Genomic DNA, 23,219 nt, shown 5'->3' with positions numbered 1-23,219 from the left:
CGTTTATTTTAGTTTCCAAAAAGAGAAAGATCTCGTGTGTCACTAGTCAATACAGGGCAGGGAACAAAACTTGGCTTCCACTTTACAAGAGTAATGGCAGCTGTTGCTAGGTGACAAGGAAGGAAGAAGGATTTGGGACTGAAGTTGGGCAGATACTAGGGGGATTTTCTTGAAAAGTTATATTGTGTCACTTTCCAGGAGACTGTCTGGTAGATGTTCCAGGGAGGTGTCTCATAAGTATATCCCCCAAGCCTGTAACATGCTTAGAACACAAGGTATGAGGGTTTACAAGGATGCATGTTTGAAGCAGAGGGGTAAGGGGAACTTTCTACTAACCAGAGACTCCTTGGTGGGAATTAACCCTGAGTTCTGGAAACAGCGAACAGGGAAGCAAGAATGTAGCCTAGAGAGTAGCTCCTCTTGTACCTCAGTTTGAACAGAGGGGCTGTTTGAATCAGAGGAGCTAACAATTTTGGGTTTTAATGATTAGGAGATTCTCATAAATTATGGTGGACACTGGAATGAAACAGAAAGGCCCTTTTCCTGTCATTATAATCAGTTTTCAAATCATAGCATTTTAATGACCTAAACTTAATTATTTCTAAACTAGAGGCCCGGTGCATAAAAATTCAGGCACTCGGGGGGGTCCCTCAGACCAGCCTGCACCCTCTCACAATCCAGGACCCCTCGGTTAGGGTCCCTAGGCCTGGCCTGAGAAAAGGGCTTATCAGGGCTTTCCTTCCCCCTGCTTCAGGCAGCTTGCCCCACCCCCGCTGTTGCCACTGCTTGCCCTCTGTGCAGTGCTGCCCCCCTCCCCTGCCACCAGTGGCCTCCCTCTGCAGGCAACAGGCTGGGGTGCGATGGCTTGCCTGGGCTGGGCCTCCCTCTGCTGGGTGATCACTGGCTGGCTGCACACCTGCCACAGCCTTACTGCTGGTGGCCTGGGCCTCCCTCTTTCTTTTCTGGGGGGTGAGGCCAGCCCAGTGAGTGGCCATGGTGGTTCTAGTCTCTGGTTGTTCAGTTCATTACACTTATGGTGGATTGCCTTTTATTATATAGGATCATTACTGATATCTTCATGAAACACACCAGGTTATGACTGAGATTCTTCTATATCCAAATGTATGAAACTGGATCTACAACAAAGTCTAGAGAATAAACACCACAAAGGAGGCTGTGCAGCCACTACACGTCCAGCACTAAACTCCCCTGAAGGAACAGAACCCGGGAGCTCTCTCTGTGTCTCTATAGTTCATGCTTCTTGTTCCCAGGGACCCGTACAGATGCTCCTCTCTCCCCAACACTTGGTCCACTGCTCTAGGCTCACACTCTGGACTTAGTTTATCCTCTGATCACCTTGTAGGGGAAATAGTGTCAGATGGAACTTCCTGTCTCTTGAACATGAACCTCCTCACTTTTCTTTCTCGGGTTGTTAGGGTTGGTTCACCTTGGTGTGTTTATTATTGGTGACTGTCAAAGGCATCTCAGTTATATTTTGACCTCCATTTTATTGTATTAATTGTTCAAATTTTTATTTTGATTCATAGTATGAGAGATGGACTTTTAAAACAATTGAATTTTATGGAAAATGAAGAGCAAATAAATTAGACCCATGTTAAAGTAAAAGATCAGATAAATGTCTACACTTAAAGATAAGAGATCCATAGATAACTTTGATTCCAGTCTTATTAAGATGTTGAAGTCCTGCCCTGACTGGTTTGGCTCAGTGGATAGAGCGTTGGCCTGCGGACCAAAGGGTCCTGGGTTCGATTCTAGTCAAGGGCATGTACCTTGGTTGCGGGCATATCCCCAGTGGGGGGTGTGCAGGAGGCAGCTGATTGATGCTTCTCTCTCATTGATGTTTCTAACTCTCTACCCCTCTCCCTTCCTCTCTGTAAAAAAAATCAATAAAATATGTTTTTAAAAGAATAGGAATAGAAACATTCTTTAAATAATTTAAAAAGATAAAGTTGAAGTCCTTTGAACAACGTTGCTATGAACTGGTCCAGAGCATAACAACATATAAGAAAGCTTAACAAGGCGGGTGACCAGGACACATTTCCTTGGTGCTGCTTTGGTGATGTCATCCACATGCAGAATCACCTGTACTGCTTCAGCTGCACTCAGAAGAACCTGCACTTCACTTGGACACTGTCTGTGATGCCCAGCATTGCCATCACCAATAGCACATTCCTTCATATCCAGTCCAGCAGTTGCATTGCCTTCACGATGGGCAGCTCAGAGCTGTGCCACTAGGTCTGCACTGTCAGAGCCTGCGTTGTCAGCTCTAACAGTAGGCAACATCCTCAGTGCTTGAGCCTAAGAATCCATTGCAACAGCTTCCTTACCTGGTGTTTTATTGGCAGCTGTAACACAGCATGAGCCATCAGCAGCCTTCTCCATAAACTGTTCTAGAAGCCTTCACAGTGTGTGCAAGAACACAAAGAGCATCACGCAAAGATCTTTCTGCTTCATCTAAAATGTGCTGAGTGGCACCACAAAGAACAATAGTGTGATCATCACCAAGGGCTACCCCAGAAACATGAATGAGGTGGCTTCTCCAATCATGACTTCCTCAAAGAGCTTGCAACTTCCAAGCTTCACTAGTTCCGAGTGGTCAAAGGAAGATGAAATTTCACCACCTGTGAGAAGAGTCAGGTGTTCTACATGTTAAATAGCCATACCCCAGCATCACCAAAAACCAGCTCAGGATAATTAGAAATTTAGTGCCTGTTAATAAAGCAATTTATCCCATGCTTAACAATACCTTAAACTTTCTCCTTCATTTTTTTTTTCATTTTCCACTTGTTTTATTTTAGCAATCTTTGCTGTAGAATCAACCCTTACATGGGAACCAAATATCTTTATTTTGACTGTATTCATACCAGTATTTGCAATAAGAATTTTAGCATTTCCAATTCCTTTTGGTTGATTAACTCCATTTTTCTTTTTATCCAACATAAGGCCTTTATCTAAATAGGAATCCACCAGACTTCCTCCTAGCTTGTTGATGACATGAATTGCCTCCAGATTACCAGAGTCCTTCAATCAGAGAACAGCTTCTACAACTAACTTTGTAGAGTGATCTTTGTGATGAGTAAGAAGTTTGAAGGATAATGTTGTTCCTGCAATGTTCACTAAATCTTGGCAGGATTTATCTTCATCAGAACCATGATCAACTGTTGAATTGAACAGAGCCTGTCTTGCTGCCTTTATGGATTCTCTCCAACCTGCAATGATGGTCTGAAGATGAGTCTTTTTTGAAATTAAATATTTTGCTTCCCTTAGTCATTCTGCTGCTAATACAATAACAGAGGTAGTGCCATCTCCAGCTTCATCATCCTGAACTCTTGACATATCAACTAACACTTTAGCTGCTGGATTATCAACACCGATGTTTTTTTAGGATAGTTGCAGCATCATTGGTCACCATAAGAGAGGCTTCTCATCCACTGCTTCCCAGGATTGTGCCCATGCCTTTGGGTCCCAAGGTGCTCTAGACCAAGTCTCCCATAGCGATGGGCCAATAAAGGAAGACAGACGAGCTGTCTCTGCTCTCTCTTCATCAGCGCCAGCCTGGAAGGTGTTGACAGGTGCCAGGGAAAGGGACGCCATGATTCCAAAGAGGTGACCACTCATGCTTCTCCCTCTCAGGTCACAGCCTGGATCCCAGGGGAGAGAAGATGGATGTGTCACCACAGGCTCTGCGCAGAGAGCGGGGCCTTGGCCGCTCACATTGGAAGGGTTGACCTCCATTTTCTCATGTGACCACATCTGACTTTTCCCACAGGGTCTACCACTATCACTCCAATGTGATCAGTGTCCTTCTACAGTTGCTAATTTCCACAGCATCACAGCTCATTTCCCCAGTAGACTCACTCCTTCCCTCCTGGGAATGAGATCACCTGAGTAACCCACACAAACCCACATACACAAGGGACACCTGGTGTATTTCCTTCTCTGTGCTCAACAGTGTGTGCCAGTCTCCATTCAGGCAAACCTTCCACCTCTAGCAAGGGCGGACCCGTGCACATCTATAAAAACCAAAGATCCAGGGACCCTGAGGAGAACGGCCTCACCTGCTCTGGATGTCAGGTGCTCTCCTCTCTGCGGCGCTGGGCCAGGCCAGGCCCCATGTCCAGATGCTAAACAAAGGCCCAGCGTGTTCTCCTTAGCTGCTCTTGGGAGCTCTTCAAAGAGCTGCATCCAGGAGTTATAGTTTATGACTTAATAATCCAACAAGATTATTGACCACCCAGGTGGTAAGACTTTGCACTCAAGGCTTTGTATATGAAAAAATGGAGGAAATGACATTTCAGAAGCTAAAAGAAATAGATGAAAATCACCCCCTGCAGAGGTGGGCCCACTTTCTAGTCTCTCAGAGCGAGGAGGGCTGTGCTGTTCCCTCCACTGTGACTTGCTCATATGATCTCGGGCACAATCCTAGAATTCACAGGCACGGGGTCTCAGGAGCTGTATTTAAGGGGCCTGGTTCCTGGACAGGGAACTGTCCTCTGTCCATGGTGAGTTTGTCCCTGTGCTCACCGCTCCCTGCAGCTCCACTGCCAACAGTCATGGAGGGTCCCCCACAGATATCAGAAAACATGTTCCCTGAGCTAAACAGGCACTTCTTTGTCGCATGGTGCACACTCCAGGATGCTGAGTGTGCACACCAGGCCGCATAATAGTACCTCCCACGTGCAAGCTGTGACCTGGCACTAGAGGCCTGAGCTGCAGAGGGTTATGTTCCTCAGGTTCTTCCCTGAGGTGGCCGCCTGAGGTCCAGGGCGTCCTTGCAGAGAATCACCTGTGTGCAAGCAGCAGGACTGGGGCTGCCACTCTTTCAGAAATGCCAGGGAAGGCTTCCCCATGGCAGACCTGCCTGCCTTGTCTCAGGAAGCTGGTTCATACACCTGTACTCAGACCATGAGGTTCAGAACAACCACTAGGGGACACTGTCATCTCCACAACCCTGTCCCAAGATGTCTCCTTAGGGTTTTATGTGCAACCTGCACTGGAGAACCTTAAAAAGTCCCACTTTCCGTCCTGGCAGAGTGTGTGTACCACTAGTCACAGACAAGATTCTATGTTCAGACCTGTCACGTGCCCCTGAGTCCTGGCCCAGGCACCTTGGTTCAGAGTCCCTCCCCATGTGACCTCAGGGAGGTAGGAGCCTCCTGGCAGCTCAGACAGGTCCTCAGGGGAAGACATGCAAATGTGGCGCCTCCTCTGCTCATGAAAGCCTGCTAGGCAGGGTCCCTGCAGACCCTGGAGAAGAGCCCTCCTGTGTGAGCCCCTCAGTGTCAACATCATGGAGTCTATGCTCATCTGGGCTGCCCTTCTCTTCGCTGTCAAAGGTGCGACCCTGTGCATCAGGCTCATGGGGACTGGGTCACACGGGGCAGTTCTCAGTCTGTGTCTCTGCAGGTGGCCTGTGCCAAGTTCAACTGGTCGAGTCTGGGGGAGGCATGGTGCCGCCCAGGACGTCTCTGAGCATCTCCTGCAAAGCCCCTGGATTCACCTTCACTGACTACCACATGTACTGGGTCCACCTGGCTCCAAGGAAGGGGCTGCAGTGGGTGGCAAAAGTGAGTCAACCAACTGGAGATAAGCAGTGGTATGCTCCAGCAGTTCAAGGAAGATTCACAATCTTTAGGGACAACCCTATGAGCACCGTTTCTCTTAAAATGACTAAGCTGACATCTGAGGACACAGCCCTGTATTACTGTACAAGAGACACAGTGAGGGGAAGTCACTGTGAGCCCAGACACAAACCTCCTTGCAGGAGTGGCTGTGACCACTAGGGGGCGCTCAGGACACACTAAGCACAGCTCACAGCCCAGGTGCAGGTTTAGATTGTCCTTAAGGGTGGTTTCCTGTCAGGTGTGGGGTGGCATGATCACTCTCTGAATTACAGAGATTTATTGTAGGAGGAGGAAAACTTTGTCACACCGACAAAAGGCAGCGGCAAATGCCTTTGCTTACTCCTGTCCCTAAATGCCAATTAATCATGAAATCTTCTGACTCAGGTCCCCTAAATCTATCAAGAGGCTCTAATGACTCAACAGTGCAGCTCACCTGAAAGCTGGACAGCCTGAAGGACCCCAGTGGTGGTGGTGACAGTCATTGTCTTGTCATCATGTCATAGCACCACGAGTAGGTGACACCAGGCAGAGGCAGAGGGAGCCACAGCAGCTTGGTACAGATGTGCAGGCTGATGACATACACTCACACCAAGGGACGTGGAATGTTCATTATGCTCATAGTTGAAATCCCAGGGAAGCTCAGGAAAGGCCCTTGAGGAAGACAGACATGGTTTGATGGAGCCAGGAAAGGAGATTGGCCCAGGGCTTTTATTTTGGTGAGGTCGTGGGGATGGAGAGGAATTCTGCTTCCAGGGCATGGTTTCAATTTCACATTAGCATCTAAAGCAGCGGTTCTCAACCTGTGGGTCGCGACCCTTTGCGGGTCGAACGACCCTATCACAGGGGGCACCTAAGACCATTGGAAAACACATATATAATTACATATTGTTTTTCTGATTAGTCACTGTGCTTTAATTATGTTCAATTTGTAACAATGAAATTGGGGGTCATCAAAACATGAGGAACTGTATTGAAGGGTCGTGGCACTAGGAAGGTTGAAAACCACTGATCCAAAGAGGAAACTATGATTTCTTATCCGATTTCCCATGTAAGGGGCAGGTGGAGAAGAGGCAGCAATAAGCCATCAGTTGTTAGAAGTCAAACAAAAAAGAAAATAGAGTAATGCTATGTATTTTACTTAAGAACTATACAAAATGAGGAAAATTGAGAAAAATAGTCCTTTTATGTGTACAAAAACCACGTCTAAAGAAAATGAGAAGAATAACTATAAGTAAGCAAATGACAACAAAGATGGTGATGATGATGATGACAATGATGATGGTGGTGGTGGTGGTGGTGATAATGACAATAGATATGGAAAAGAATCTTGGTCCAATGTCTTGGTGGGAATCTGTACTTTCCCACCAATCTATCATCAGGTTTTCCAAAGGCCTGTGTCAACTTAAAGTGGGGCCCTTGGGGTCTCAATCCCCAATGATATCTGAGGAGTAGATGCCTGCTTTCTTTTCTGATAGAAAGGAATTGTGTGTGCACAACCACCATGTCTATAGGAAATGAGAAGAATGATTATAAGGAAGCAAAATGTGATGATGATGATGATGATGACAACGATGATGATGAAGATGATGGACTGAGACAGTGCCAGGACTGACCAAAAGATCCAGAGCAACAGATGAATGGATTACTCTGACACACATTTCTGTGAAAGAAAAGGTTAAGGAGCTGCTTGGCAGGAGGCACCTAAACAGCCCCAATTGCCTGTCACCTTAGGCTTTTACTGGTAACAACAGCCTGAACTAAAATTAACCTCTAGATAAAATCAGCAGGGTAAGTATCCTTGAGAAATCACATGCTTCTACAAGGTCTGGTCTTAAAGACTAAACATAGAGATTCCAGGAAAACACCAGGGGGCTCGGACTTGTTTGGAAAAGTCAAGGCAGGGGCTTCTTCCTTTGGCAAAGTCCTCCTAGAGGCCCCTGACCTTTTGGAGAAACTGCCTTACAGATTTTCCAACCAAGTCCCATGCTTCCCCACAAAACAGGAGACCAGGTCTAATGGAATGATGGCTCCTCATACAGAAACACCTTCACCATGGAACCTCCAGTGAGGAATGTCCACTCTTCCCTGTAAGAATTGACAGATTTATAATGGGCCCCCAATGAATTATGCAGCTTTGTTGATACATAGTGAGGCCATGTGAGTAATGACCCCAAAAGTGTCCAAGTCCTAATTCCCAGGAGTGGGAAGGTGTTACCTTCTAGAACAGAGACACTATGAGAATGTGCATGTAGGAAACAGGGATCCCCTTCCCACCAGTCTGAAGTGACACATTCCTTATTTTTCTTGATCCCTGCCTGCATGGTTTTTAACGTTCCTACTTCTCACAAACTCCTGTTCATAATTATTCAGGTATTTCCTACAATGTTACAAGCTGTCTCTATCATGCCCTGCACTTCCTTCTGGGCCTGCGCTGGAGGAGGCTTTAAACCCACATGTCCAGTAACTCTCTGTCCATGAATATCAGTCATGTCTTTCATGTGACTAGAAACAAGTCCAGCTTCCTCCCCTCACCCACTTCCACAGTCACAGCTGGAGTTTTGGGTAGTTTCCCACCAGTGTTCCCGTCTAGTACCTGAACCTGCTCCAGTACCTGTAGCCAATCCACAAGGACTGTGGAAACTCAGAATTTTCTTAGGAATTCTTAGTAAAATCACCCAAAAGAGGACTCATCAAAGAAAGTACTGATGAATTGAACTTTAATAAAATAAAATAAAAAACATTTGTCCCACCAAATATTCCATCAAAGGAATCAAATGATAAGCTTAGTGAGAGAATATCTTTCAGAATCATGTGCCTGGTGGGAGAATGCATGTACTACACACGAAGGATGTTGTATGTTATGGGGGAGAGCCTGACACCCACTGACCATAGTGAGCATCCCAAGGGAAAGGGCAGAGGGAGGCTGGGAGTGAGGATTTCCTGTCAGAATTGAAGTTCCCTTTCCTGTAAGAAAATGTGTGCTTGGAATTCTTCAATGCCCATCTCTCTGAATCCCAACATCACTGATAACACTAGACTGAGAAAACTGGTCAATCTCCTTCTACCAGCATTTCAACATATGAATGTTTCAGGGCTGTACACACACATGATCACTATTTTCATGTCTTGTGTTTTCTCTATTTAAAACCATCATTATTTCTGATGTAACTAGTTTGGGGTCTCTGCAAACAGAAGATTGTGCTAAGGAAGCTGTAGACACAATTATAAAATTTGCAGCATCAAGAGTCAGGGTTGTCCCACCTGCCTGGGATTGGGAAGTAGTTTATCAGATCAAAGTAACGTGATAAATTAAGACATAAATATTAAAAATGTCTGTTCTTTTTATTTTTTGCACCAGGATAGAAAGTGTTTGTATTACATGAGACTTAAAAATTTACAAATTGTGGATACACTAGGGTTCTGAGATTCAAAAATGGTCAAAACAAATGCTAATCCATTTTGCATCTGTTTGAAAGATGCATGAGAAGGTAAAAGCATAACCTGCTCATCTAGTCCATGTTTCCTCTTATACTCAGAAAGGTGAGCCTGTGCTTTGACCTGAATCCAATGAGTCTCATAACTCATGTGGTCCCCTGTCCCTGTCTTACATGCTGAGTGAGATCAAGGGATGAGATGCCTCCACACAGGCCCCAGAAAGACCAGAGTAACCTGAGCTTCAGGCCCTACACTTATAAGAATAGGGCTGCGGCACAAGCAAATTTCTCTTCAAGCTCCAGGGTAAATCCTCTCCTGGGCTGTGCAGGTTCACAGCTCTTTCCTCACACAGGGTTGAGGTCCTTGGGAAGGCAGAGCTGTGCTTTAGAAGAAGATGAGGCTGCTGGGTCTTCTCCTGTGTCTGGTGACAGCCCGCCAAGGTGAGAGTCTCAGGGGTCAGACAGGGGTCATGGGAAGGCTGTGACTGCATGTGACTTACAGGACTAATGCTCCTTGTCCCCAGGTGTCCTGTCCCAGGTGCAGCTTCAAGAATCAGGGCCAGGACTGGTGAAGCCCTCACAGACCTTTTCCTCACCTTCACTGTCTCTGGATTCTCCCTAAAGAGCTATGGTATACACTGGAACCGCCAGGCTCCAGGAAAGGGCCTGGAGTAGGTCAGGGCTGTATGGACTGGTGGAAGTACAAACAACAACCCAACACTTAAATCCCGCCTCAGCATCACCAGGGACACATCCAAGAGCCAAGTTTACTTAACACTGAAAAGCATGAGAGTTGAGGACTCGGCCATGTATTACTGGGCAAGAGACACAGTGAGGGGAAGTCAGTGTGAGCCCAGACAAACCACCCTGAGGGAGACAGCAGGGCTAGGCTGCAGGGGGCACTCAGGACACTAGGGGGCGTTCAGGACCCACAGATTCTGTGTTATGGCTCAGGAGCAGTTGCAGGTGGTGTTTATGGCTGTTTCCTCTGAGGGTCCTGGGCTTCCTCTCCATATAACAGTTTCTCCCAGATTTTCTCTACACCTATGGTCCTGTGACTACCACTACAGTTTAATAAAACTATTATAATTAGTAGGGACTTGCTCACATGCACCACAGGAGGCATTTTTCATTTGGAGGAAGAAAAATGCAGAGGGGTTGGTGAGCCTGGGGAAACCGTCATCACACATCAAACTCTGTGAAAATAAAATGTGGAACTTGCGTGAACCTCCCTGCATTCCAGGAAGGCCAGCAAGTCTGTTGGAGATGTCTTCAGCCAGAACGTTCCTTCAGATGATTCCCAAGTCTCCCAGCAATGGCCCTGCCTTAGTGTCACCGCTGAGCTCAGCCATAGTCTAGGAGTTGTTCTCAGCTTTGTCTTCACCCAAATCCATGGTGGATTTCAGGGAGCATCAGCTTGAACCTGTTCCTTGTGCTCCTGGTGTTGCAGGGAAGGAGGATGCATTCTCAGGACAACGCACTTTATGAATTCTATACAAGATAACATGGTTTTATTTCATTCTCTTGGGTGGCACATGAAATAAATATGTGGTCTGCAAACAACTGCAATTTCCACACTGACCCAAATGCACTGTCCCTTAGTTCTGTGAGATGTCCTGCTGGCTGAGTGTAGCCTCTCACAGGAGGAATTGTTAAATGTGTTGAGAAGACTTGTTCCTGTTTCCATTGGTTTCTCTCCATACACAGAAATCTTCAGTGGATTAACTTTGTAAGATTCTTCAAAAAAATCCCTTTCTTCTTCAAAGTTGAAAGCAGACATGTGTTTGACTGCTGATTCTCAGGCAGGAGCTGGTCCCGTTCACCACAGAGCCAGCAGAGAGCAGCCGGGACTGCAGTTTATAGAGGCAGTTCTTTCCCTGGGTGGGGACTTCAAGGTGCTCCCCTGTCAGTTCATGTTGCTCAGATCTACCTGTGAGATGCAGAATTAGGATGCCAGTTAGGCTGTCACTGCTCAGCTCACCATATGTGCAAGTGCTGCCTACTCCCTGTGAAGTTCAACAGTTAGGTTTATCAGTCCTATTATTTGTTGCTTCAACTAGAAATTTCCCCCTGACTTTGCAGCTGGGTATAAATTTAAAAAAAATAATAATAATTGAAATAATAGCCTAAGCCTCTCAGCAAAGAAAAGTCAATGCCACATGGATTCAAGAGTGAATTCTATCCAAATTTCAAAGAAAAAAAAAGTATCTTATCAATCAGTTCTTCTGAAACACTTCCAAGAATTGCAAAAGAGGATAAACCTCCAAACTCATTTATTGAGGTTTGAGGAATGGCTGATGAGCATTAGCCCTAGTAACTGGGTCACTGGACCCAACTGCTTCCAAAGCAAAATAAGTAAACAAACAAAAATTACAGGTCATATCCCTGATGAACATAAATGCTAAAATCCCCAACAATCCGATATAATAATATCCTAATATGTAAATTGACCGAACAGTGGAACAACTGGTCACTATGACACACGCTGACCACCAGGGGGCAGACGCTCAATGTAGATGCTGATTCCCTGTAGTCAGTGTGCTCCCATAGGGGGAGCTTCACTCAGCCAGAAGCCAAGCTCAAGGCTGGCAGTGGCGGTGGGAGCCTAAGCCAGCAGTTGGACATTCCCCAAGGGATCCCAGACTGCAAGAGGATGTAGGTGGGGCTGAGGGCCCCCACCCCCCAGTGCAGGAATGCCGTGCACCAGGCCTCTAGTATAAGATAAAACTTAACATCTTGAAAGTATCATTTACCATCATCAAGTGGGATGTTGTCCTAGAATTCAAGGATGGTTCAACCTTTATAAATCAGTAAACTGGATACACCCATCCAGAGAATAAAAGAGAAAACTATATTGTCATACAAAAAAGATACTCCTAGCTTGTTGATGACCTGAATTGCCTCCAGATCACCAGAGCCCTTCAATCAGAGAACAGATTCTAGAGATAACTTTGTAGAGTGATCTTTGTGATGAGTAAGAAGTTTGAAGGATAATGTTGTTCCTGCAATGTTCACTTAATCTTGGTGGGATTTATCTTCATCAGAACCATGATCAACTGCCAAATTGAACAGAGCCTGTCTTGCTGCCTTTGTGCCTTCTCTCCAACCCACAATGATTATCTTAAGATGAGTCTTTTTTGAAATTAAATATTCTGCTTCCCTTAGTCATTCTGCTGCTAAAACAGGAACAGAGGTAGTGCCATCTCCAACTTCATCATCCTGAACCCTTGACATATCAACTAACTCTTTAGCTCCTGGATTACCAGCTCAGATGCTTTTAGAATAGCTGCACCATCATTGGTCACCATAAGAGAGGCATCTCATTCACTGCTTCCCAGAATTGTGCCCATGCCTTTGGGTCCCAAGTTCCTCTTTACCAAGTTACCCATAATGATGGATAAATAAAGGAAGACAGATGAGCTGTCTCTGCTCTCTCTTCATCAGCGCCAGCCTGGAATATGTTGGCAGGTGCCAGAGAATAGGACTCCATGGTTCCTAAGAGGTGGCCACTCATGCTTCTCCCTCTCAGCTCTCAGCCTGGATCCCAGGGGAGAGAAGACGGATGTGACACCACAGGCTGGGCACAGGGGGCAGGGTCTCTGCAGCTCACAGCAGAAGGGCTGACCTTTATTTTCTTATGTGACCACATCTTATTTTTCCCACAGGATCTACCACTATCACTCTAATGTGATCAGTGTCCCTCCACAGTTGCTAATTTCCAAAGTGTCACAGCTCACTTCCCCAGTAGACTCACTCCTTCCTTCCTGGGAATGAGCTCACCTGAGTAAGCCATGCAAAACCCCATACACATAGGCATACCTGGTGTATTTTCTTCTCTGTACTCAATAGTGTGTACTAGTCTCCATCCAAGATCACCTTCCCCCTCTGGCCAGGTCATACCTGTGCACAACTGTAAAAACCAAGGGACTGGGGATCCTGATGAGAACGTCCTCACCTGCTCTGGATGTCAGGTGTGCTCCTCTCCCCAGCCCTGGGACAGGTCAGCCCCCATGTCCAAGTGCTCACCAAAGAACCAGCGTGTTCTCTTTGATTTGCTCCTGGGGCTCTTCAAGGACCTGCATCTAAGGGTTAGAGTTTATGACTTAATTCATCCAACAAGATTATTCACCACCCAGGTGGTAAGACTTTGCACTCAAGGCTTTGTTCATAAAAAATGGAGAAAATGACCTTTCAGAGGCTAAAAGCAATGGATGAAACTCACCCCCTGCAGAGCTGGGTCCACTTCCTAGTATCCCAGAGTGAGGAGGGCTGTGCTGTCCTATCCACTGCAACTGACTCATATGATCTTGAGCACAATTCTAGAATTCACAGACACGGGTCTCAGAGGCTGTATTTAAGGGGCCCAGTTCCTGGGCAGGGAACAGTCCTCTGTCAATGTTGAGTCTGTCCCCTGTGCTCACCACTCCCTGCAGCTCCACTGCCAACAGTCACTGAGAGTCCCCCACAAATATCAGAAAACATGTTCCTGAGCTAAACAGGCACTGCTGTGCCACATGGTGGACACTTCAGAATGCTGAGTGTGCACACCAGGCCAGGTGACAGGACCTCCCATGTGCAAGCTGAGACCTGGCACTACAGTCCTGGGCTATGAAGGGTTATGTTCCTCAGGTTCTCCCCTAAGGTGGCCGCCTGAGGTCCAGGTCGTCCTTGCAGAGAACCACCTGCGTGCAAGTAGCAGGACTGGGGCTTCCACTCTTTCAGAAATGCCAGGGAAGGCTTCCCCATGGCAGACATGCCTGCCTTGTCTCAGGAAGCTGGTTCAGACACCTGTCCTCAGATCATGAGGATCAGAATAACCACAATCCTGTCCCAGCATGTCTCCTGAGAGGTTTTATGAGCAACCTACTCTGGAGAACCTTAAAAGTCCCACTTTCAGCCCTGGCAGAGTGTGTCTATCACTATTCACAGATATGCTACTAGAGTGTGCAGACTAGCCACATGCCCCTGAGTCCTGGCCCAGGCACCCTTGCCCACCAGCCATTCCCATGAGGCCATCCCCAGTCCCTTGGTGTTTACAAGGATCGAGGAGCCCCCTGGCAGCTCAGACAGGTCCTCAGGGAAAGACATGCAAATGCAGTCCCTCCCCTGGTCATGAAAGCCTGCCAGGCTGGGTCCCTGCAGACCCTGGAGAGGAGCCCTCCTGTGTGAGCCTCTCAGTGTCCACACCATGGGGTCTGCGCTCATCTGGGCTGTGCTTCTCTTCACTATCAAAGGTGCAACCCTGTGTATCAGGCTCATGGGGACTGGGTCACAGGGGGCAGTTCTCAGTGTGTTTCTTTGTTTGCAGGTGGCCTGTGCCAAGTTCAGCTGGTGGAGTCTTGGGGAGGCGTGGTGCTGCCTGGGGGGAATATGAGCCTCTCCTGCAAAGCCTCTGGATTCACCTTCACTGACTACACCATGAACTGGGTCCACCAGGCTCCAGGGAAGGGGCTGCAGTGGGTGGCAACAGTGAGTCAACCAACTGGAAAGGATCAATGGTATGCTCCAGCAGTTCAAGGAAGATTCACAATCTCCAGGGACAACCCTACGAGCACAGTCTCTCTTAAAATGACCAAACTGACATCTGAGGACACGGCCGTGTATTACTGTACAAGACACAGTGAAGGGAAGTCATTGTGAGCCCTGACACAAACCTCCCTGAGGAGACAGTAGGGCTGGGCTACAGGGGGCGCTCAGGACCAGCAGGGGGAGCTCAGGACCTGCAGGTCACACTTCTCTATTCTTGGGCAGGTGCAGAGGGCCAGGCTTCCTATTGTGATGGGTGTTTTCCTCGCCTCTCAACGTTGCTCTTTGCTCCCAGGGAAGAGCATGTCTTTTTCTTTGAATCTAAGTTCTCACATCGTCGCTGGGGACAGGAAGGAGAAGGAGCACTGTGTTTGCAGATGAGTTATGAACAGGCACTAGAGGTTCCCTTCACCAATTCCCTACAGGACCTTCTCCATGAGAAGATCAGCCTGACTATTCTCACATCCCTGATGGGAACACATTTCCTTCAAAGGGAAACAGCACTGACATCAGTGCCCTCGGGTTTAAGCTCACACTCTCTGGCCCAGTCGGTGTGGCTCTGTGCTAGAGCATTGTCCTATGACCCAGGAGGTCATGATTTGATTCAGGTGAAGGCACATGCCCACCAGATTGGTTCCCCAGCAGGGAGCATGCTGGAGGCAGCAGATCCATGATTGTCTCTCACCACTGATGTTTCTATATTTCTCTCTCTCCCTCTCTGAAATGAATAAAATATCTATAATAATAAAAGCATAGTATTCTAATTAGACCAGACATCCTTCCAGATGACCTTCCAGATGACCTTCCAGATGAAGCCGGGGCTGCAAGGGAAGCCTGGGTCCTGGGGGCCTGCCAGTGGTTGGAGGGAAGCCCGGGTCCTGGGTGCCAGAGGGAAGCTGGTGCTAGCAGCTGGGGGAAGGAAGGCCTACTCTTGCATGAATTTCGTGCATTGGGCCTCTAGTATTTTAAAAAAAGAACCTCACACTCTCTGTCCTCATACTGGTACACACTGCCCTACAAGGCCCTTTACTTCAGACAGGCACTCCAGTGCCCCTTGCTGTCTTCTATAAAATTTTAGTCATCAGTGCATGCAACCCACTTCATGTATTCATTTGACATGTGCATTCCTCCAGAGTCACGTAGGACACGTCCCAGACAGGTGGCCTGAAGCTGCCATCAACCCCCTTCATGCAGGAACCTTCCTGATGGACATTTCCTGAAGCGACAGAGATTCATTTGAGTCATCACTTTGCTGTGAACATTGTTAAGAAAGGATGTTGCTTAATGCAGGGCATGCATGTAACAACCCATCAGGACAAGAGCCACATAGAGGATAAATGTACACTGACTTACAGGAAGTGGTAGCACACACCTGCCAGGTGCTTGATGGACCAGCACAGATCCACAGGCCTGAGGAAATGGGGATGTCCCTGAACTCTCCATGTAGGAGCCTGAGTAACCATCAGAGTCTGAATTCTCACTCACAACAGTGTACTCAGCGCAGGACTACCCATGAGGGTGAACCAGAGACACTGATGCTGGAGGAGATGGAGGCTCCTTCAGGGGCTGAGGGTGCAGCTGTGGGTCTCTGAGCAGTGAGTGTCTCCATGTGGGAGGCAGTGGACTGAGGGCAGCAGGGTGGTAGCTCACGGGGAAGTTAACCATCAGGGTGGACACCAAGAATAGACAGACTCCTAGACCTTCCTAGAACCAGGAGTCCTGAGGAAGCCAGGGTCCCTCCCAGAGCTGGACTCACTCACCTGCCAGTGTACCAGGTGACCTGGGAGAGCAGCCTCACTTGGCAGCTGACAATGCTGCTACTTCCTCCCCTCCCAGTACTGAGGTGTGATTCCTGCTTCATGATCTGTCTCCAGGGAACTCCCAGCAACGCACCCCTGCAGTCAAAGTGTGACTCAGCCCCAACTCTGACTCTCCCTGGAGCAACCCTGACCTGTTTTAACCTGCATCTCTGTGTACAGGTCCTGCAAGAACACGGACACACTAGTGCCTGCTCTTCAAAGTCTGTGTTTGTATTATGGGTGCATATGATCAGCTTCCAAAGAACATCACACCCAGACCCAGAACCCACATGTGGTCCCTGCTAATGTGCTATGTACAGAGAAGAGGGGAAAACGTAGATTTTGTAGCAATGAAAATCATCAGTGTGTGTGTGTGTGTGTGAGAGAGAGAGAGAGAGAGAGAGAGAGAGAGAGAGATTTATTAAACACTGAAAGTGCTGTGAGATTTGGCTCAATGCCGGGATACTCAAATGAGACCTTCAACAAGAGGAACCTAAGAACGTAAGTGGCCCCAGGGCCCCTGGGTGCTTCTGGATGAGGGGAGGGTCAGCAGTGTCTTTGCAACTGGGAGCTCCAGGGAAGGGCTCCCTAGTGGATTCCTAAAGCCCTGGTTTGGTTTTGGTGTCTCCCTGTAGAGTATCAGGATTCAGTAAGAACAGTTCACTCTGTCCAGACATCAATAACACACGGTGTCCCTGAGGGAGCAATCTGACATCAGGGTACAGCCTTCACTACTGGACTAGAGATGCTGAGAGGTCAATGCCCTGTGATCCCTGACAGGACTCTCCCCTGCAGAGGCAGAGCTAGGCAGTAGGGGGCGCTCAGGGCCCAGGAGCTCAGGCTGCTGCCTCAGGAGAAGGTGAGAGGGAGCTGGGCAAGGGTTTCCTCTAAGGCAGCGGTTCTCAACCTGTGGATCGCGACCCCTTTAGCAGTTGAATGACCCTTTCACAGGGGTCGCCTAAGACCATCCTGCATATCAGATATTTACATTACCATTCATAACAGTAGCAACATTACAGTTATGAAGTAGCAACGAAAATAATTTTATGGTTGGGTCACAACATGAGGAACTGTACTTAAAGGGCCAGAAGTTTGAGAACCACTGCTCTAAGGCCTGAGGCTTCCTCTCTTCATACAAACAATCCAAACTGAAAGTTGGACACTACTGCTGAGGTGAGTGTGAATATCCTGCTCTATCAGAATATTTACTCAACTCAATGAGACCTCAGAACCACACACAAAGGGGTGTTTCTATGGCTTCGGGATATCTGAATTGTAAGGGGCTGGCACAGGGATGGATTTATTATCTCACTAGGGGCAACATTTTGGAGACACACGGACCAGGAAGAAGACATTCAGGTATCAAAGCCCAGAGCTGGTCCAGGTGGCCCCATGTCACCCAATGCTGGGCTCACAATGAGGAGCATGTTCTGTGGGGGCTGGTTCCACAATGGGAGGATCTCTATCTTCACAGAAGTCAGGGACCTGGCAGGAGACACACATCCTCCAACCAAGATTAGAACTTGGTGAAACCAAGAGCTAGTTTCTTGAAAAGATAAAGAAATTGATGAACTATTTGCCAGACTCATCAAGAAACAAAGAGAGAGACCCCAAATAAATAAAATCAGAAAGGAGAGAGGAGAAGTAACCACTGACACCACAGACATACAAAAGATTGTAAGAAAATACTGTGAACAACTATATGCCAACAAGCTTATAATGTGGATAAAATGGAGGGATTTCTACAAAAACACAATCTCCCAAAACTAAAACAGGAAGAATAAGAAAACCTGAATAGACTAATAACAACTGAGGAAATAGAAGTAGTAATCAAAAAATTCCCAGCAAGAAAAGCCCTGGTCAGGATTGCCTAACAGGGGATTTTTACCAAACAGTCAAAGAACTATCACCTACACTTCTAAAATTATTCCAAAATTTCAAGAGTTTAGAAAACTTCCAAGCTCTTTTTAAGAGGCCAGCATTATCCTAATTCCAAAACCAGATATAGACACTAGAAAGAAAAACAGTTACAGGCCAATATATCCCTGATGAACATAGATGCTAAAATCCTCAACAAAATATTAGCAAATATGATCTATTAAAAAGATCATATACCATAACCAAGTGGGATTTATTCCAGGAATGCAAGTCTGGTACAATACTCCCAAATCAATAAACGTGATACATCCCATAAAGAAATTGAAATACAAAAATCACATGACCACATCAATAGACACAGAAAAAGCATTCGAAAAATCCCACACCCATTTTTTGATAAAAATCTCTCAGCAAAGTGGGAATAGAGGGATCTTACCTCAACATAAGGAAGGCCATATATGACAAACCTACAGCCAACATCATACTCAATGGGCAAAAATGAAAACCATTTCCTGTAAGAACAGAAACAAGACTGGGATGTCCATTTTTACCACTCTTACTAAACATAGTACTGGAAGTCCTAGCCACAGTTATCAGACAAGAAGAAATAAAAGGCATTCACATTGGAAAGGAGGAGGTTAAATTCTTATTATTCACAGATGACATGATAGTGTACCTAGAAAACCCTAAAGACTCCACCAAAAACTACTAGATTTAGTAAACAAATTCAGCAATGTAGCAAGATACAAAATTAAAACCCAGAAACCCATGGTATTTTCATAAACCAACTAGAGACCTGGTGCATAAAATTCATGCAGGGGTAGGGTCCCTAAGCCTGGCATTGATCAGGGTCAATTGGGGCCTTCCAGCTACCAGCTAAGCCCTTCCTTTCCTGGCTTCCAGCTGCCAGCTGCAGGCCAAGGCCTTCCTTCATTCCACGATACCCCCTGGTGGTCAGTGCACGTCATAGGAAGTGATCAAACTCTGGATTTCCTGGTCCAAATCCCGAGGGGGCACTTTGCACATTAGCCTTTAAATATATATTGAATTCTCAGAAAGAGAAACTAAACAAACAATCCCATTTACTACTGCAACAAAAAAATAACAAAAAAAATTAACATACTTAGGAATAATCTTAACCAAGTAAGTAAAATACTTGTACTCAGAAAACTATATGACTTTGAAAAAAGAGAGAGTGCAAGATAAGAATAAGTTGAAAAATTTACCGTGTTCATGGATTGGTAGAATTAACATCATTAAAATGTCCATGCTACCCCAAGATATCTACAGGTTCAATGAAATACCTATTAAAATACCAACAGCATATTTCACAGGTCCAGATAAAATTCTCCAAGTTTATATATAAAAAAACAACAACAAAAAACGAATAGCCACAGCAATCTTGAAAAAGAAGAACAAAGTGTGAGGTATCACAATACCAGACATAGTGTTATTCTACATAGCCACTGTAAACAAAACAGCCTGGTATTGGCACAAGAACAAGCATATCCATCAATGGAACAGAACAGAGACTCCAGAAATAGACCCAAGCCATTTACATTCAATTAATAGTTGACAAAGGAAGAAGGAGAATACAATGGAGTAAAGACAGTCCCTTCAATAAATGGCATTGGGAAAATTGGACAGATACCTGCAAAGAAATGAATCTAGAACACCAACTTCCACCACACACAAGATAAACTCAAGAAAGATAAAAGACTTAAATGTAAGAAGGGAAACAATAAAAATCCCAGAAGAAAGCATAGGCAGCAAAATCTCAGACATCTCTAGTTGCAATATGTTTACAGATACGTCTCCTAGGCAAAGGAAACTAAGGAGAAAATAAGCAAATGGGACTACATCAATATGAAAAGCTTCTGCACAGCAAATGAAACCATCAACAAAATGAAAAGGGAACCCACAGTATGGGAGAACTTATTTGGCAAGATACAGTTGATAAAGGGTTCATATCCAAAATATATAAGGAACACATACAACTTAACAAAAGGAATACAAACAATCTAATTTAAAAAAATGGGCAAAGGACCTAAATAAACATTTCTCCGAAGGGAACATACAGACGGCCAAGAGACATATGAAAAAAATTCTCAAAGTCACTGATCATCAGAGAGATAAAATTATAAAACAATGAGGTATCACCTCACACCTGTCAGAATGGCTACCATCAACAAATCAGCAAATGACAAATGCATACAAGGATGTGGAGAAAAGGAAACCATAGTACGCTACTGGTGGGAATTCAGACTGATTCAGCTATTATGGAACACAATATAGAGTTTCCTCAAAAAATTAAATATGGATCTACCATTTGACCCAGCGATCCCACTTCTGGGGATATATCCTAAGAAACCCAAAACACCAATCAGAAAGAATGTATACACCCCTATGTTCATAGCAGCACAATTTAAAATAGCTGACATCTGGAAACAGGCCAAGTGCCCATCAGTAGATGCATGGATAAAAATACCTGGTACATTTATACCATGGAATACTATGCAGAAGTAAAAAGAAGGATCTCTTACCCTTTGAGACAGCATTTAGGGACCTGGAGTGTATTATGCTAAGTAAAAAAAGTCAGTCAGAGAAAGACAAGTATCACATGATCTCACTCATATATGGAATCTAGTGAACAAAATAAACTGATACACAAAATGGATGCTAAGACCTAGAAGCATAGGATGATGAAGGTCTGGGTCACGGGGTGGGGGAGGTCTAGAAGGGATCAATGGGGTAAAAGGAGACATATGTAATACCTTTAACAATAAATATATATTTTTTAAAAAGAATAAGGACTTGGACCCTGAGACTCCCATGGAGCATTGTCCCTCTGACATTCATTTTCTCTCACTTGGGGTCAAGACCTCAGCTATAAAATACTCTGCCTCATGAATATGCAAAGGGAGGAGGTAGACTAGGATAAATATGGATAAGACTGTGCCCTGGGGGCATCACCCACAGCCATACCCTTCCCTACAGAAGTGCTCACAGCACAGCCCTCACCATGGACTGGAGCTGGAGAACCCTTCTCCTGGTGGCCATGGCTACAGGTAAGGGGCTTCCCAGTGCCCAGGTTAAGGAGGGGACCAGGGAGAGTCAAGGAGGAATTCCACCCACTCCTATCTCCTCCCTACAGGTGTCCACTCCCAGGTGCAGCTGGTGCAGTCTGGGGCTGAGGTGAGGAAACCTGGGGCCTCCGTGAAGGTCTCCTGCAAGGCTTCTGGGTACACCTTCACCAGCTACTGGATGCAATGGGTGAGACAGACCCCAGGACAGGGGCTTGAGTGGGTGGGGAGTGTTAACCCTAACAATGGAAACACAAATTACGTACAGAAGTTCCAAGGCAGAGTCTCCATAACCAGAGACACGTCCATCAACACAGCCTACATGGAGCTCAGCAGACTGAGAGCAGAGGACACAGCCATGTATTAATGTGTGAGACACAGTGAGGGGAATTCAGTGTGAGCCCAGACACAAATCTCCCTGAGGGGGAGGCTGTGTCCACCAGGGGGCGCTCAGGGGCCCTGGACATGAGGACCATCCCAACAGCAGATGCAGTTGGAGGTTTGGGTTGGTTTCCTGTGTGGTTTCCTCTTCATGTCACAGTTTCCATCAAGGAACTTCTTGATTCCTGGCTCTGTGCTTTCCTCTGAAGTGTCAGAGTTTAAAAATTGTGTTGTGAAAAGACAAAATGGCGGCGGTATAGACGGATGTATCCCATGCCCTTTCCCGAAGCAGATAGGGTGAGCAGCTGAAACGAGTAATATCCAGCCCGAATTGGCAGAGGGGAGTCAGCTGGGAGACAGTTTGCAGCAGGGAAAGGCAGAGGACTTCCAGATAAAGGTAAAGTCAAGGCTCTGGGAAGGATAATCGGCCAGACCGCTGAGCCCTGAGGATCAGAGGGAATCCATACAGCACTGGCTTCGGACATGTCCCGTGGGATAGGCACAGTGGAATAAAAGGTACACAGAACTGTTGGTCTGCAGGGGATTCTAGATCTGTGTCCACAATCAGGAAAGGCTGAGGAGTGCCGGCAGAAGAGTGCGCAGAGGCGCAGCCTTTTCCCCCTCTCAGGGGATTCTAGATCTGGGTCCAGAGTCAGTAAAGGCTGAAGAGTGCCAGCAGGAGAGTGCACAGAGGTGTAGCCTCTCCAGCCTCTGTGGCTTGTGCCTCTCTTCATAGAGTCTAGTTGATAGGACCTTTTGGATACAGACACTTACCGGTGGCTGGAGCATGGGAGAAGGTGCAGAATTGTGGAATCTGGGTGAGAGGGGGACCCAAGGAAAGTGGCAGCGAGTGTGGTGCTGAGTCATGCCTGAGCCTGGGACCTCGGCAGCCATTTTGTCCCAAAGAGATAGCTCCTCCCTCCAGTATCCAGGCAACTAATACAGTCACACCCAGATTCCACCCTGAACAGTAAAAGGATTAAAAAACACAAAAAAAACCTTAAATAGTCCCTGAGAGCACAAAGGGGCTGTACTAAAGAGGGTCTTTAAGTACCAGCAATTGGATCCTGAGAAACACGACAGTACAGAAAACTGGGATCTCAAGCCAGCCAAAGGAACACTCACTTTTTCATTTTTATTTTATTTTATTTTTTAATACTTTGTTATTGCTTTTTTTTCTTTTTTTCTTTGTTTTCTTGTTTTTGTTTGTTGATTTATTTTCTATTTATTTTCACATTATTTTTCCATCACTCTTTTATTTTATTTTTATTTTCTATTTTTATACCATTTTTGAAATCAAATTTTTGGTAAATTTATTATTATTTTTTCTCATTCTCTGTCCTCTTATCCACCCATCCCCTTTAAACTTCCTCTATAATGAACTGAGATCGTCCCCATATTCATCGAACTTTTAACCTTATCTTCTATATATAAGCTCAGCATCTACAGATTCTGCCCCCATCTTCTTTGCTG

General features: G+C 46.1%; 1 pseudogene and 1 gene segment (V, D, J or C); one reads left to right on the top strand and one right to left on the bottom strand.

Moving 5' to 3' along the window:
- Window positions 1-285: 285 nt before the first annotated feature.
- Window positions 286-3,615, bottom strand: LOC102256282 (annotated as a pseudogene).
- A 17,663-nt stretch (window positions 3,616-21,278) lies between these two features.
- Window positions 21,279-21,732, top strand: LOC102255986. The segment is given in 2 exon segments: window positions 21,279-21,350; window positions 21,437-21,732. Coding segments are annotated over 2 exon segments (342 nt in total).
- The last annotated feature ends 1,487 nt before the right edge of the window (window positions 21,733-23,219 follow it).

The sequence above is a fragment of the Myotis brandtii genome, unplaced genomic scaffold, assembly GCF_000412655.1.
Source record: "Myotis brandtii unplaced genomic scaffold, ASM41265v1 scaffold910, whole genome shotgun sequence".
NCBI lineage: Eukaryota > Metazoa > Chordata > Mammalia > Chiroptera > Vespertilionidae > Myotis > Myotis brandtii.
This window is presented reverse-complemented; position numbering and strand designations above follow the sequence as displayed.